General features: G+C 44.1%; 1 protein-coding gene across 2 annotated transcripts; it reads right to left on the bottom strand.

The window, feature by feature from the left end:
- Positions 1–2,680: 2,680 nt before the first annotated feature.
- Positions 2,681–17,107, bottom strand: dnajc11b (DnaJ (Hsp40) homolog, subfamily C, member 11b). 2 transcript variants are annotated; one of them, XM_018758520.2, is made up of 16 exons: positions 17,012–17,107; positions 15,312–15,441; positions 14,583–14,656; positions 13,874–13,975; positions 13,566–13,694; positions 13,017–13,139; positions 12,050–12,123; positions 10,616–10,805; positions 10,288–10,373; positions 10,051–10,167; positions 9,381–9,536; positions 7,931–8,000; positions 7,657–7,714; positions 7,422–7,561; positions 6,295–6,424; positions 2,681–4,516 (listed from the first exon to the last, which is right to left on the bottom strand). In XM_018758520.2, the coding sequence occupies exons 1-16, from the start codon at positions 17,081–17,083 to the stop codon at positions 4,491–4,493; spliced, it is 1,677 nt and encodes a 558-aa protein (XP_018614036.1). In that variant the 5' UTR covers positions 17,084–17,107; the 3' UTR covers positions 2,681–4,490. The 2 variants fall into 2 exon arrangements, with proteins under 2 accessions (XP_018614036.1, XP_018614035.1); XM_018758519.2 differs by lacking the exon at positions 17,012–17,107 and having other exon boundaries at positions 15,312–15,618.
- Positions 17,108–17,129: the final 22 nt, after the last annotated feature.

The following is a 17,129-nucleotide window of genomic DNA, read 5'->3' as shown; positions in this document are numbered from 1 at the left end:
GGTGAGCCTGGCCAACCCAGCAGCTCATTTTTGTTACAGCACATGAGAAAACACCAGGAGTTCCACAACACACAGAGCATCATATCTCATGGTTGGTAACATGATGTATGGATGAGTGACCCTTTGTAAGTAGTGTATCTAGCAGTGTAAGTCACCTTGGTGAATAAGGTGTGTGGGCCGATAACACTACAGAGTTAATCTGAAGTCGCTTTGGAGAAAAGGTGGTTCAACGAATCAGTTGGTGGTTCAAAAAATCAACTCGTGCAATAAAGTTAAAAATCATAAAGCGTAAATGGCGTTCAGCTAAACTGAACGTTTATTATGTAGCCGGGTTTGATTGTCTAAAAAATGATAGAAAAGCACTTTTTCATGCCAGATCCGAATACTACGCAAAATTAATTGATGAAAATGAGAAAAACCTTTGTTTCTTGTTTAATACCTTCACTTACTTAACTGGTAAACACAAAGATAAATTATTTCTGCTACCATTACGAATGGTGAATTTGTCGTAATATCCAGGTATCCATAGTGCCCTCTAGTTTGGTCTTAGCCAGCATTAGCGGTTCTGACGACGAAAATATTAGTTGCTGTCCGCACTGTCTCAGTAGTTTCGACGTAATGACTATAGAGGAAATTACCGTGTTAATTCGCTCTATGAAAGGTACTACCTGCCCTGTAGACCCAGTCTCCACTAGATTACAGAAAGTTGCAGTTTACATGCATGCAGAACTTATTGATAATTGGTGGGTGGCAGGCGCGGTGGCACGGTGGGTTGGACCGGGTCCTGCTCTCTAGTGGGTCTGGGGTTCGAGTACCGCTTAGGGTGCCTTGCAATGGACTGGCGTCCCGTCCTGGGTGTGTCCCCTCCCCCTCTGGCCTTACGCCCTGTGTTGCCGGGTAGGCTCCGGTTCCCCGTGACCCCGTATGGGACAAGCGGTTCTGGAAATGTGTGTGTGTGTGTGTGTGTGTGTGTGGTGGGCGGCACTGTGGGTGGGCCCGTATAACACCGGTACTGAAATCACTGTATTGGCTCCTGATTAAGCTTAGAGTTCTTTATAAAACCCTACTTCTGACCTATAAGGCAGTACATGGCATTGCTCCACCTTACCTTTGTGAGATTACTGATTCTTATATCCCAGGACGATATCTTCATTCATTGGATGCAGGTTACCTTAAAGTACCTGTGATCAATAAGACCACAGTAGGAGGTCGTGCCTTTAGTTATAAAGCACCTAAACTGTGGAACAGTCTACTAGTTACTGTCAGAAATGCCCCGTATGTATCAGTTTTCAAGTCCAAACTAAAGATTTACATGTTTGCTCAAGCATTCCATTTCGAAATGTAATTCTACCTGGCTGTGCTTGTTTTTCCCTCCTCTATGCCAAAGCATATTAAATTTACTTGTTTAAGTTACCAATTACTTCTTTTCTTGTTGAGCATTGTCTCCCTATAATAAGACCTGAGGAAGCTGGCCGGCAGTCACAGATGCACCCGACTGAAGATGATGACCAACTGCCATGATGGACGAGATGCACTTTGCTGAACTGGGAAATGAAGCTACCGCACAGCATCAATCCCACTGTTACTTACTTATTAAACTGGCTTAGAATTATTTATTCTAGAATGCCCAGGAGGGGTGGGCAGCCACTGGCCCTTGGACCCCCAGAGGTTTTTTCTCCCTCAATTTTCTGTTGGGAGTTTTTGTTCTTTTCATCCATGGCCAGTAGGCATACTTATAGCTCTATAAAAGTATTATATTATGAGAGTCTGTAGTCAACTGTCTTCTTTGTTTCTGTGTTCTGATTTACTTGTTTTTCTTGCCTTATGCCTGTTTTAAAGCGCTCCGTGTTGCTGCGTGAGAAGAGCTCTCTATAAAAATAAATTGAATTGAAAAGCATCTGCTAAATAAACAAATGTAAATGAGGGGAATGGCGGGTGGGGTGGCGCAGCGGGCTTCGTCGGGCCCTACTCTCTCGCGGGTCTGGGGCTCAAGCCCTGCTTGGGGTGCCTTGCGGTGGACTGGCGCCCCATCCTTACGCCCTGTGTTGCCGGGTTTGGCTCCGGTTCACCGCGTCCCCGCTCGGGACAGGCGATTTCAACCAGTGTGTGTGTAAACGAGGGGAGGGATGGAAACAACATCCACGTTAACTACACTATATGTAGATATTATTGTTAAAAGGAACATTTGATTTTAGAGACTGCAGAAAAATCCAATCTAAGGAGAGCGCAAGAAAACAGGAACAGCAAGATACAAGAAGCATTAGTAGGGTTCAACAGTTGTCTTTGAAAGGAAAACTAATGACGCCACAATGAGATGTTTTCTTCTACGGTTCAGCTTGGTAACTAATTTTGCTGCACCCAGTACAAACACTTCATGCATAAGAATAGACCCTAAACAGCACATAAATCTGAAACATCTATTAACTTACTTAAAAAGTAAAAGTACATGTGGAATCCCAACTATTATTTAGTCTTCAACTTAAACTGTTGACTTAAAGGGTATACAGTTTATTTTACAACTTAGTTATTTAGTTTACTCTGCTGTTTTTTCCATGTTAAGTAGTAAGTCAGGATGAGCAGATGATCTTTTCAAGAATGTAGGGAGAACATTTACCACATGAGCATAAGGACACTTCACAGTTTCTTTTTTGAAGTGATTTACTGCAAATGAAAAGTTCCAGTTCCACAAAAATTAAACATCTCTGAATGTCTACTTACTTTTTAAAATAAGACAGTAAAAAAAGGAAGCTTGGGAAAGTCCTGTTGGTCCATCACATTTAGGTCTGATGAATGCAGACTAACACAACTTCACATACATCTGTAACTGATCTCAGAGTCTAGCTATAATACTGTATATATTCCTTCCTATGAGGACAAAGTGGTGTTTGTTGGGTCATTTAATTCAGTTAAATCTCCCAAGTTCAAAACAGGCATTCACAGTAATTTTAGACCATTGTTTAAAGAAAAAATAAATCACTACAGCCTCAAGTCCTTGGGGACAAACACCAAGAAAGAGGAATTACAGGTTAATGGACTATACATCATAAATAATCCTAAACTGTCATTAGGAAGCCGTAATGACACACGTAACGAACATGGCTGACAATGAAAACCTGAAAATTTAAATCTACATCATGTAGCAGCACATAAACACAAATCGGTGGACTGAGGAATTTGAACACTTGCATTAAGACACACTTCCCTTTGGCTATTCCATGACAGTGGAAGATTTGTGGCCCCCTCCAGTTCCTTTCTCAGGCAAGGTGACAAACGCACCCAAAATACCAACACAATGTGCTCCAGGAGTGTAGATTCATAAAATACTGCACACACTTAATCTCACAGCAGTTCCATTATTTATGGCCATTGTAAGAGCTCAGTATACAGTTGTACACCTATACTGTACATACCAAATGCAAGGGTGTCCAACCTTTTTGACCAAAGGCCACAATCATTAATGTGAAATGACCCAAACGCCACAGGTGTGAGAGTCAAGAATGTTAAATTTATGAAAACTGAGAAATTATTTTATTGTATTTTACTAAGATGCAATGTATGTTTAATGATAACCATTATCATGGCACTAAACAGAATTCAGATATATACAGTACGTATTAACTTTGCAAATGTTTTTTTGGGCCACATTACATGAAACAGTAGGCCGCATACAGCCCTCGGACCACACACTGGACACCCCTGTATTAATATAACTAACACTAACACTAGTACTGTTTGTATACAAATACACTGTAGACCCGATATAACACGGACGGCGGCGTCCAAACTTTCATGCCGCATTACGAGTCCGCACTGTAAGGAGTTTCTGGTTTTGATGAAGGTTGTAGAAAATCTTCTCTGGAGCAGGTATGAAGATTCAGTAAGGAACCCAGAATTAACAAAAATTGGTTAACATCACAAGCAGCTGCTTTGGATCTACTCGGACTGAAACACAAACTTTTTTTCTTTTTTTTTTTTTTCAACACAGTATCATTACAGAACTAACTGTTGGCAACAGACTAAAACAATAAAAAAATTTTCCAACAAGTTCAGAATTTTTGTATCTTTGTCATTGCTGATCTCTATTCTGCCTTGATCTAGGCATACAGTGTTCAGTGTGGACCTCATCCACAGTGTTCAGGGCGGCGTGTTCAAGGGGGCACCACTCCAATATCTGCAACTGGACTGCAGGAGACAGTTGGCACTTCCATAGGACTTACACCATGTACTGCTTTTACGGAAGTCTTATCTGGTTCTATGAAACCAAAGTGTTGGAGATTTTGACACACACACACACACACACACACACAAACACACACACAAGCGCAGACATCCTGTAGAATTTCCTGGAAGTTTTGTGAAGTGCTTGCAAGAGTCAACATAGTGTCTGAAATACATAAAATGTAATAAAAAGGTGGTGAGCAGCCTTCAGGTCTTTCAAGTGTAGGATCCTCTAGGGTCCTGACCCTCTATTGGTCCATAGGTAAGGGGTCCTAGGCATCTGTGCTGATCCTGTGTGCTGTAAAGTGGCAAGAAAGGAGGCAGTTATAAAAGGTGAAAGGTTTCCATGATTTTCTCTCGAATCTTGATCTTTGCCAGCAACAAAGCGTACGACAATGAATTCCTCCTCGACCTGTCTGCAGCATTCAACACTGTCAAGTACCAGATTATACTCTCTTCTCTTGGTCAGCTTGGGATCAAAGAAACAGCACTCGTACCTATCTGACAGATCCTATCAAGTGGTCTGGTGGAGCTCTTGTTCTTCTACTCTGTCTCTCTCAACTGGTGTCCCGCAGGGCTCGGTACTGGGTCCTCTGCTATTCTCGAGCTACACCTCCTCCCTCAGCCCTGTCATTGCCTCCCATGGATTCAAATACCACTGCTGCGCTGATGATACCCAGCTCTTCCTCTCCTCTCCACCTGGAGCATCAGACATTTCCGCACACATCACTGCCTGCCTGTTGGGCATCTATGCATGGATTTCTGATCACTACCTCCAACTCAACCTCTCCAAAACAGAGATTCTTCACCTCACAGCTGACCTATCGTCCTGTCACAATGTCTCAATCAAACTGGACAACTCACTCATTTTGCCTACCTAGGCTAAGAGTCTGGGAGTGATGATCGACTCAAGTCTGTATTTCTCTCAGCACATCGAAGCCACAACTTGGACCTGCAGATACATCCTGCATAACAACCGCAGGATCCATCCTTACCTCACAACAGACTCTGCCCAACTACTTGTCCAGGCCATGGTGACACCCCGTCTGGACTACTGCAACTCTCTCCTGTCTAGCCTTCCCGCTACTGCCATTAAACCTCTACAGATGATACAGAATGCTGCTGCCCAAGTTGTCTGACCTGCCAAAGCATTTGCACGTATCTCTCCTCCTTGTCTCTCTGCACTGGCTCCCTGTAGCTGCCTGGATCAAATTCAAGACCCTGGTTATGGCCTACAAATGCATCAATAGAACTGCTCCCAGCTATCTACAAAACTTGGTCATCCGTTACACCCCAACCAGACCGCTACACTCTTCCGCTTGTTGGTCTCAACGCATGAAAGGTAAAACACAAAGGTTCTCGGTTCTGGCTCCGTTGTTGTGAAACGACCTCCCCCTCACACTCGGAACTGCTGCAGCTCTGTCCACATTTAAAAAGGGTCTTAAAACTCACCTCTTCCAGACTCACTTCACCCATGATGTCTTAAGTTCATGTAAGGTGTAAATGTTCATGCACCGTAACTTTAAGATCATGCCCGGATCAATCCTTTACGCAGCTACTCCTGCAATGTAACATAAATGTTTATATGTATCTCAAAAAAAAAATTACTACTAGGAAGGTGATCAGGAATCGTGGATATTCGGATAAAGTTTTATGCAACTACTTGTGTGATGCACATTGGTTCATATGCTGGAAAAAGAAACTGCACTTAAGAATCACATGTCTGCATCTATGTCTCTTTCTGCTAATTTAATGCACACATTGTATTTTCTATGAGATGTATGTCACTTTGTAGAAAAGCATCTGCTAAATTAATAAATGTGAATGTAAATGCATAACCAGCGTATAACCAACACCCAGCTGGTTCAAATTCCCTCGGAAGTTATCGCAGGGGTGTCCAGGCTCTCTGTCCAAGGGCACGTACGGTCAGCTATCCGTCAGTTTTGCCCTCACTGAGAGAAGTGGAATTTTTTTCTACTGCCAGGGGGATCCCAGTAACAGGCAGTGATGAGGGATACACAGATACCAACAAGGGGAAAGTGTACGTTATGAGACGAAGGGAGGTTTAGCACTCACATTGCTTGGGTATGCGGAGAGGCTCCATGTCTCCAGACAGGACTTGGTGCATCAACCCCCGGAACTGGTAGAGCAGCTTGAGGCTCTTCTCCTCACCCACACACGGGTCGTAAAACCCTGGCAGGCCCACCTGTGGCACAACAGTCAAACATCGCTTAGCAAAAAAACCACACCTTTCACAACATTCTTTACACTTTGCCTAAAGTTTATACCAATACTGCATATAGTTTTAAGTCTAATCCCGCAAAGGGGAAAAAACATCCACTCCAACCACAAAAACACTCAAGGCTGCATCTATCTGGAAAAAATCCAGCAGTTGTGCTGGCTGAGAAGGCTACCGAAAGAGTTAAAACCAGTTAACCCCCTTTCCATGCAAATGAGGCAAAGGTTTTTTTTTCCCCATAGAAAGTTTTATTTCAGATTATTTTAATTTGTAGGGTTTAGCACATAAATTACAGTGCAAACTAACACACTAAACAAACACCACCACCATCACTGCTTGGAATTTGAAGAAAACACCTTAATAAAACATGAGGACTGTGCACCTTCTTCAGTTTAAGGTTTGCATTATTAACTCCACATCCACAGGAGGATGTCAGATGTTCACTGTATCAGATCTGTGGTCAAATGGTTACAGAGTGAAATACCTCTAAGGAGTTACTGAGCTCTCTAAGTGCTTAATGGAAAACATCGAGTTTTATACAACGTACAAAAACCACTGAAGACAACTACTTTTTTCGATGAATAAGTATTACATCCATCCAAGCATTTTCAATTACTGCTTTCATGATAAGGGTCACAGGGGTCTGGACCCTGTCCATGAACCACTGGCAACATGGCTAAGGGGGGTACACACTGGATGGGATGCCAGTCCATCGCAGGGTAGCAACAAACGCATACATTCACTCATCTATTCACACATGTAGACATGGAAAGAACATGCAAACCTGACCCAGACTGAGCTGGATTTGAACCTATGCCCGAACAGCTCAAGCACTGTGAGGTGGCAGTGCTAACTACATAAGTAACAACATAACATTTACTCTGGATACAAGTCGTACAGAAACACAAAGATTTGCGATGTAGGGTAACAGTACCGTACATGTCCTGAGCAGCATGTTCTTTACCTTGGAGGCCTCCGTGAGGATGAGTTTTGAGTCTTTCACCAGACACTGGAGAGGTACGGTGACATCAATGACTTTCGCCCTTTCCTGTCGCCTGTTATTGGTCACAAATTTGCCGTACCACGCATTAAGTATAATGAGGCCTATGAAGACAGGATCAATAAGGAGGTCAAACAAAATTTACAGCAAACACGTCCCTTATTGATCGGTTTTGTCTGCTCTGTTGAACTCATCTTACCCATCTTGGACTCCTCGGCCTCAATGATCCTTCGCACGGACTCCTGCATCAGCAGAATCTGCAGAGAAGAACGGGCAGTAACATCAGCACATTGCTTCCACAAAAAAAAAAAAAAAAAAAAAAAAAAAAAAGCACATCCATCATGCTGATGGACAGCTTGGATAGACATGGAAAAGCCCAGCTTCCTCTCCTACTTTCATAACATAATCAATCAGAGCTGAGGCTGCATTAATCTCCCATGCTGTGGAAATTCCTGTTACACAGGTGAACTTACAGCAGACTCGGCCTCTTGCTTCTTCCTGTTGATGTCCAAGGCTGCACTCTCTCTCTGCTTCTCCAGGTCTCTGGGGGTGTAGGATTGGACAGCAGGGGGTTTGCACATTGTACCGACCACCAAATTAATCATATGAACACTGTCATAATGAAAATACTCTATGACACTATTGGTACATTACCCAGTGTCACTTCAGACAAGACACATATAGACTGTGGTGAACTCAGTTTAGTAAATACTTCTATGCCTATTTTCCCCATGTATTTATAGATCTATAAAATCTGAGCTCTTTTTGAGTCGTTAAGAGGAATACCCCGGTTCCTCATCTTAGGAGCACAATTATGACGAAACGTTTGTAATTTGATTTGAATGTAAATCCAAAATCAATTTAAGGGGTAAAACACCATCAACGAAAGCTTGATAATACTGACATCCCTCGATTTATTTACGGGTTAGGTTCTGTGAAAGTCTTGGGTATACCTTTGGTAAATAAAAAGACTCCCTTCACTTGGCAGTATAATGGTTAGACGAGTTCCAAACGGAAGAACCCGAATTCAAATCCCCAAGAAGATGGAGTGAACTCTGAATAACCTGAGTTCTCCCCTTAGCGGCGCACTTATGCTGAATTACTCTAGTATAAATTATCTAGATGGATAAACAGATAACTGTACAAGAAACTCTGTATTCAAACCCAATACTGCATGGTGCCTTGGACAAAAGTGTCACGAAAATAATTGTTCATTCATCTTGAACAACATTAAAACTAATTTAGCGGGGAGGCGGTGGCACAGCGGGTTTGGCCGGGTCCCACTCTCTAGCGGGTCTGGGATTGGAGTCCTGCTTGGGGTGCCTTGTGATGGACTGGCATCCCGTCCTGGGTGTGTCCCCTTCCCCTCCAGCCTTGTGCCCTGTGTTGCCGGGTTAGGTTCTGGTTTGCCGCGACCCCACTTGGGACAAGTGGTTTCAGACAGTGTATGTGTGTGTGTAAAAATGTATGGTCTCCACAAAAACTTACTCAGTGCGAACTCATGACCAGTTCATCCTATAAACACATCCTTGTGTTATTGATGACCAACATTTGCAAACTACGTTGAAATAAGTCGAGTCAAGTTTGTCCTACATTCCTGCTCTGTATGGGTACATTTCACCGCCAGCAATGTAAACACGGGTTCTTTCCTTTGCACAACAAACAGAAATGTTATAAAACAGATCACTGAAAAAATGCAATTGAAAATAAATAAAATGGAAAATGTTCATAAGTTCCTAACTTGGACAAGAGACTAATGTTTGTGAGTGCGACAGAGAGGGTCTGCAACATGAAGAGCTGAAGTACAATCACTGAGGCTATGTCATATGCCCAGATATTTTCCACAGAGCCTTGCAAAGTCAGTAAATCAGTGTCATGCACTCAGGTTGAGTACCAGACAAACAAGAGAACCACTTCTCTTACTGCTCCTTCTGTGCACGCGTGTACGGCCAGATGATGAGTCGCTGGATAGCCAGGTAGAAGACAAGCGGTCCCACGGTGGCGTAGAAAACAGCACTGGGCAGGAGCTGGTCGGTCAGGTGGATGGGGAAAAAGTACGTCTGGCTAGCGCGATTCAGCCTGGAGTAAGAAAATATTTACCCATAAGGCATTTTATCTAAGTTAATGAGATGCCTGAGCATAGTGGATCCAGCTAGAAAAATAAATGTCAACATAAAATAATTCAAATACAAAAAGGAGGGCCGGTAGCAGAAACTATATTACGAAAACAGTCGTGCTTTCACTTTCACTTCATCTTATTCTCCATACAAATAACGTAAACACACAGAGCAGATTTGTGCCTAAAGGTTGCAGGTACAAATCCCACTGCCAGCTCTAGTACCCTTGAGCAAGGTACTTACCCTAAACTGCTCCAGTAAAAGTACCCAGCTGTATAAATGGGTAAATACTTGTAAGTAGCATAACACTGTAAATCACATTGGAGAAAAACATCAGCTGAATGAATAATTTTAAGTACTAAGCTGTGTTTGAAGTTTTCACCTTTTTGCCAATAAAAGTCCACTCAGGATCCTTATGTGTCCACATGTAGCAGCCAGCTGTGCATCTGTAAGTGTGCTCATTCACTACAACTTACTTGAGCTTGAGGGAGACCCCCTGCGGGACCCCTATGCTGACGGTGGCCCCGAGGATGCTGTGCTGGCTGATCTTCCTCTCTACGCCATACTCCACCACTGTGCCGAAGAAGCCCGATCTGTGGCCACAACAGAGGACACACCAACACCAGACAAACCCACCTCAAGATTCATGAAGTCCAGGGCCGGCACACAGGGCCGAAAAGCACGTTCGCGTCCACCATGCTGGAGACACATACTTCACCGTGCCCTTGACCTTGGTCTGATCCTCATCCTGGAACTTGTACTGGTAGCTCATCATGACAAAGGAGTGAAGGACCCCCAGCTAAGAACAGAGTGGACCATGTCGAGAAGGATGAGGAGAGTTAACACCAGTAGAACTGGAATGTACTCACACAACACCTGTGATCAAGTGAGATTTCTGTACAGATTTACACATGTATACTGTACTGCTCATTCTGTCCGTGCCGAGGCCGATATTTTAAATCTTGTCCCAGTTAACTGTAACACAGACCTAGTGGTCCCACCCTAATCCCCTACACACTGAGCCTATCCCTCAGTGCTCACCTGCAGAGCGAAGGTGAAGTGGCTGCTCTTGGTGTCCCTGACAATGCTGGTGTTCATGGAGGACTGGGTGCCCCAGCGCCACTGCAGATAGCCCACAGTGTTGTTGTCCAGGTGGCGTGCAAACAGGGTAGTGACACTGGGGCGCACACCGCGGGATGAGAACTGCACACCACACTGCGCTGATGCGAAACTGCCCGGTGCACCGACCCACCGACCGACAAAGAGAGACAGACCAAACTGAACAACACGGCAAGGTCACCAGTGCTTGATGCTTCCTTACATGCGCATGTGAAAATAATACTTTAGCTCTGAACAATACTTATTTTGTGAGCATGTCCTGGTATAAAATGTGTGCCACATATAGGAAAAAGCAGCATCCTGCTCACGTCTGAGGACAGGTATTTCTCCCAGACAGGAGTGCTGTAGCTACTATCACCTCCCACCCCGAAACACCAGCAGTACCAGCATGAACTACATGCAGAGACAACCTCTGAGGTGCCCTGCCCACAGGCTGCACTGGGCCAGACTTGGACAAACAAGAGCAGATCACAGCCCATAAACTACTGCCATGTACTATGGTACTGGTCATGTGCAGCCCAGTGCACCAACTGAGATAATCCTCACAATGACGATGGGAGTTGATGCGGAGAGCGCTGCACATTACAGGAATGAGCCAGCTCTTAATGTTGTAAAAATACCAAAAACAGCAAAAATGTAAAAACAATAAAATTGTTGTCCCAGGCGGCGTGGTGGCACAGTGAGTGGCGCTGCTGTCTCACGGCACCTGGGTGGTGCGAGAGGATGTGGAGTTTGCATGTTCGCTCCGTGTCTGCGTGGGTTTCCTCTGGGTGCTCTGGTTTCTTCTCACAATCCAAAGACATGCTCTTCAGGTTCCCCCAGAGTGTGTGTGTGTGTGGTCCACTGATGTATGGATGAGTGACCCAGTGTAAGTAGTGTATCTAGCAGTGTAAGTCATCTTGGTGAATAAGGTGTGTGGATTGATAACACTACATTGTACGTCGCTTTGGAGAAAAGTGTCTGCTAAATAAATAAATGTAAATTTAAGAAAAATTAACCAATTTTAGCTACAAGTTTACACACAAGCTACATAAAACGTGAGGTTTTCAGGATGAAAAATGTGTTCCTCGGCAAAACTCATTCAAAAACATTTCTTTAAACGCAAAACTGAATACCAAGTGTTTCTGAAAGTAGCAGGCTAATTATTCAAGGAAAATTATGTACTTGAATAAGTTCTACCACCGAAACCTGATAAGAGTGACATGGGCATGTTCGATATGAACGAGCCACACTCCTCATAATGCTTAATAATGACAAGACTGAAGATGCGATGACTCCAAAGCAGATTGAACATCTGAGAGCGTCGAGCAGCCCCTCTACCTCCCTATGTACACCCCACCCCGACCCCCGACTCACCAGCGTGGCGTCAGGTTGCGGAACACTTTCATTCCAAAGAGGGGCCCCTGCATGTCTCCAGCGCCAAACTCCACCTGTGTACAGCCAGCCGACCCCCCGAGTTAGAGTATGCCGAAGTAATCTCACTCACACACAAAGTATAGCAGGGCAGGAACACAAGTAAGCTTATTTCATTATACACCAGCAACACAAACTTTCAATATTTTATATTTGAGTGCTTATGTTAAAACATTTATTATCTTTGGAAATTTCTCTCTTGACGTTTTAGCGACACCGGAGATAGACGTTTGAGCCGATCAAAATGTTTAGGATGTGACGGTCGGATGCGTGTGATCCGATCTTGACCATCAAGCCCCTCTAGATGATCCAGAATGGAACTTCACGAGTCGTGTCTGACCCACCAAAGTGTTCCCACGTTCTCCCCTAATCGTCTCTCTCCACTGGCTGTCAATTTCAAGACTCTGTTCGCGGCCTAGAAGACCATCAATGGATCTGCACCCTGATACCAAGAGGGCCCGGTCACTCAGTACACCTCAGCAACGCTGGTTCCCAAGGGTACTTGGTGGTTCCACACATAAGAAGGTCCATAATCAGAATTATGTCCCTTAAACCTTCTGATCCGCTCTCTACAATCAAGAACGGTCTCAAAACACGTTCATACTCACTTCCCTCCTGATCTCCCAGCTACTACATAAACTTGGACTACATTATCCGTTAAAAATGTAAACAAAGAAAAAAAAGCCTTTACCAAATCTATGTGCACCTTCTTGTGAAAGGTACCCTGGTTTAAATAGTGACATCACAGAACTGACTGTGCTTTGAGAATCTCGTATCTCAATCTATCTGTTGCTGAAAAGCACTTTTGTTTGCTGAGTGGTGTGTCATTTTGGAGAAAAGCATCTGCTAAATAAATAGAAGTCAACGTAAAAGTAAGCACACCACGTTCTCAGGAGCACATTTTCCTCACCTCCCCCCATCCCTTGATAGAGGTGACTCTTCGCAGCACCAGGCTAATGCTGCCGCCCCCACTGCCGTTGTGTGTGGAGAGGGAGCCCGAGAGCACAGCCGTGTCCTTCGCGGTCAGTGGAGCCTTAGAAAGAGTGGCACACCGTCAGTGTCTCTCAGCTTTGCAGCATGCTTTCTATGGACATGTCCCTTCATGATACCAGCACCAGAAGTCTAAGGCCACATCCTTTGGGTGCCTTATCAACAAATCTCTAGAACCAGATCACTATGATTGCTACAGGAATAAAGAGAGTCTAAAATACAAATTAAAAGTAACCAAATTCCATAACCGTGCTGAAGCAGTGAGCAGAGCTGTTGCATAGTGACACTAAACAACCCTGGATGCCATACGTATGATGGTCCTTTCAAGTTAACGTTAAGCAAGTTAAGATGATTAGTAAAAGACTTCCAAAGAGGCTGGACGGGACAATTGCAACCCAACGCACAAAACAAGGGTAGGTAGGGCAAGAAATACTCGGTGAGCATCATCTTGGGTTGATTCACCACATACCTCTATGGACTGTGATATGTGCATCTTGTTGATCTCAACCTGTGGAAAGCCTCCGCTAGATGCATCTTCGAAATCTTCTTCATAGCGGTCAAAGAGGTCGGTCGCATCCACTCCCACACTTATTGTCCCCTGAGCAAAATGACACATATGGGTAAAACAGTTACCTTCTCGATGTCGGAGGACATATGAGACTGTTAGAGATGTAGGATGCTTGTAGACTCTGGGTGAGACTATGAAGCAGGAGGGAGGGAACTGGACTGCAGGTGGAGTCTGGAGAGCCCTGGATCGGGTTCGGGTAAGCTTAGCACCTTAGGGTTAGTCCTCTGCTGAAGCCTCCTCTCATCACGCTCTCTCTGCAGACGCACAAACTCTTCACGGATCTCTGCTGGTGTCCTCTTACGCTCCACCACCTGGGGGCACACAAAGACAGCTCCACTAGGAAAACATAATCATAACGCCTTCCTTTTTATTGAAAGCAACAGCAATGCAAAAAAACATTCATCCCTTATCCCCTGAGTATATCCATTCAGAGTTCAAATTATTTGTACTCAGCAACAAAACTATTTATTTATGTGATGGATTTTTTCTACTTTTTCTGCTTGACATCACACCACAGATACAGCTGAATCAGAGCTGCACTGATCACTCCGTATTGTGAAGGTTTATTTAATGTCACATGTTTCAGTATGGACCTGCACAGTACTTTATGAACAGCTATGGCGACCTGACATGTTACTGCTTTGTCAGCTCTTATGGGGCACATCACTTTCAAGCCGATTATTATGGGTTGAGGATACCGTGCTCTGCAAGAAGCAAGTATCTCCAAAAGGTTTCCAGAGAAACCCTGAAGTGGTTCCAGTTCTTAGGATATAACAGAAAAATTTATTTTCGCTACATTCCCAGAATGTAGTGAAAATAATTTTTAAATTATTTTAAAATGGTAGTTCTTTACAAGTTATATCAAGCCATAATGATGGACAGAACAAGATTCTCTGTTGTTCTCTTGTTTGAACGCACCTCCCATCCCTCCACCTCCAGACCTCTCTTTCCATAGATGTCATATATGGCTCTGGACTGCGGATCACTGAGAACTGCATGGAGACAGACCCCAAGAAAAATATAGACTTATTTTTAAACGCTTTGCAGAATACTTTTAAACACCTGTATAAGTAATAATAATAACAACATTTGGAAAGAAATGTTAACACTGTATATCACATAGAAAATAAAACATAATGAAATATGCCTGACAATCTTTCTTCTGCAAACTTTAAACACAGAAAAATTGTTCTTCCTTATTAGGGAACTGTTTTAATGGAAAAGATGTTAAAAAAAAACTAGAGACTAACTAAAGGAATGAGGGTGAAGAATTCATGATCATTTGGACCATGAACTTTCTGTACATCTTACTAAAACATGCAATTCAGAAACTTAACTTTGTAAACGCGTTGTGATTTAGTTGTTTAAACCATATGTTCATCACAAGCAACATAGAACAGTTTATACATTCTGACATTGTTACTAAAACAAGATCAATGACATGATGGCAGGCTGCTCCTCCTGAGACTTCAACCAGCAACCTTCAAGTTACAAAGTCCACGTCCACAATCATTACATCACTTATATGTATGAAACCTGGAAAGAGCTTGCAAATAAAAACAAAATGACATGAAAAAGAGGAGGATCATTATTTGTCCTAGCAATATCGAAGAGTTGACAACATGACGTGGCGCAGCGCTTGGTGACCTTCATATGCCTGGTGCACCAGGTTGAACAGCTGCTCCGCTTGTCGCTTCAGCTCTGGGTCCCTGTGCTTGTCCGGGTGGTAGAGCATACAGAGGCGCCGGTACGACGACTTGAGTTCCTCTGACGTGGCCTGCACACAAGCCCGAGACAGGAGAAGGTGTCTAAGGGCGAATTCACTCAGCTTCCTTTTGAGGCCTTGGACGGTATCGAGGGATTCGATGAAGCACATACAGTACACCCCATCCACCCGCCCATCACATTTATTAATTTAGCTGATACTTTTCTCCAAAATGACTTACGTTGTTAATCAACCTACAATTATTCACCCTTTTATACAGCGGGGTAATTTTAGCAATTCAGGGTAAGCACGTTGCTCAAGGCTATTACAGCTGTAGGTGGGGATCAAACCTGCAACCTCTGGATCCAAAGGCAGCAGCTCTAACCGCTACGCTCCCACTTCACCTGAAACTCAGATCTTTAGAGTGCAGGAAGAAGACATGTCATAAAAACACAAAACAGGGAGAACATGTAAACTCCACACCTACTGATGTAGACTGGAACCCACAGCCCAAGATCTACCTGCTGCACCACCATGCTGCCCCATAAAAACACACAGCTCCTAAAACAGCTGTCCAGAATAACACATTCTTGTTATTATTATATGATGCTGAAATACCAACCTATGAACAAAAACAAGACCAAAATGTAACAGTCCAACTACTGAATAAAACTGTAAACCTGGGCTGCAAAGGTATTGTGCTGGAAGACTGCAGGCTGTATAGTAGCTATAACAACATAATTTCAGTCAATTTTCAAAAATATTGATATTTGACTAAGCCTAATGTGTAACACTACAAAACTAAACTGTACTGTGAAGCTGCATACAAAATAAAATGAAAATTAATTTTAATAATTGACCTTATTTGAGAAAACACTTGGGCCTTGGCTTGTAACAGTAAAAAGTTCACTGGAAGGATGTTTCACTGTGCTGTTAACATTTACTGTACACAGACTGTTCTTCTCATTCGCTTTTAGTTTGGAGTTCATGTGAGTTTAGAGGTTTGGTTTGGAAAGAAGCACCGAATCTGTGTGTTTTTGGAGGAACTGAGTGTCACTGTGGGAACTGACGGTCGGTCGCGCGCCGGTCGCCTCAGGCTCACTTCGTGTCATACAGTTTTGTCGCGCGCAGGTGGGACAAGGCGCCGAAATAAAAGGTCCACAATCAAAGTGTTGCATTTAATAAATGATTTATTTTAAAACTGTCAGCCGCTTTGGCAAAATGACAAGTTAGAGTAAATAACAACTACACAAGCTCGAGGGCTAAGAGAAAAGCGTAAGAAATTTCGGAGCTCGACATTCTCGTCTCGCGTCGCTGTGGATGCTCGCGAGACGCCGGCGGTTTGACCGCGAACGAACGGCGCGCGACCCCGACTCCAGGTCAATGATATAGTGGAGGACATGGGAGCGGGGAGGATGCGCGCGCGAGCGAGCGCGCGTCACTGGCACCCGCGCGCTTCACTGCCGGATACCGGCCGTGTCCCCGACCCGCCACCACCGCCGGCTGGGTCCCCCATCATCGCCTCAGAATGAATCCCTCACTGACTCTGTGTGTCACACTGCACCTGGGGACGCGACACAGGTATCGATAAATCTGTTGCGCACGAACGAACAAGGCGCCCCAGTTCGCCGCAGTGTCTTACCTCCCTCCGCACATTGAGCAGGGAATAGTAGTCCTGGTTGTCTAAGTCATCCTCCACCGCGGTGGCCGCCATAACTGCGCCCTTTCAACCGCCGGGACAGGGGGCTGAGGGAGGAAGA

This window comes from Scleropages formosus, chromosome 2 (genome assembly GCF_900964775.1).
Source record: "Scleropages formosus chromosome 2, fSclFor1.1, whole genome shotgun sequence".
Classification (NCBI taxonomy): Eukaryota; Metazoa; Chordata; class Actinopteri; order Osteoglossiformes; family Osteoglossidae; genus Scleropages; species Scleropages formosus.
The sequence above is the reverse complement of the archived record's forward strand: the minus strand, read 5'-3'. Positions and strand labels throughout refer to the sequence as shown.

What these genes read in the sequence shown, in the direction of transcription:
- dnajc11b (XM_018758519.2), bottom strand. Translation starts at nt 15,540, where the DNA reads ATGTGCTTCATCGAATCCCTCGATACCGTCCAAGGCCTCAAAAGGAAG. An exon ending in TGGAGGTGGAGGGATGGGAG is followed by an intron (nt 13,976 to 14,582) that starts GTGCGTTCAAAC and finishes GTGTGCCCCCAG; the next exon opens with GTGGTGGAGCGTAAGAGGAC. An exon ending in GGGGTCTCCCTCAAGCTCAA is followed by an intron (nt 9,537 to 10,050) that starts GTAAGTTGTAGT and finishes TTCTTACTCCAG; the next exon opens with GCTGAATCGCGCTAGCCAGA.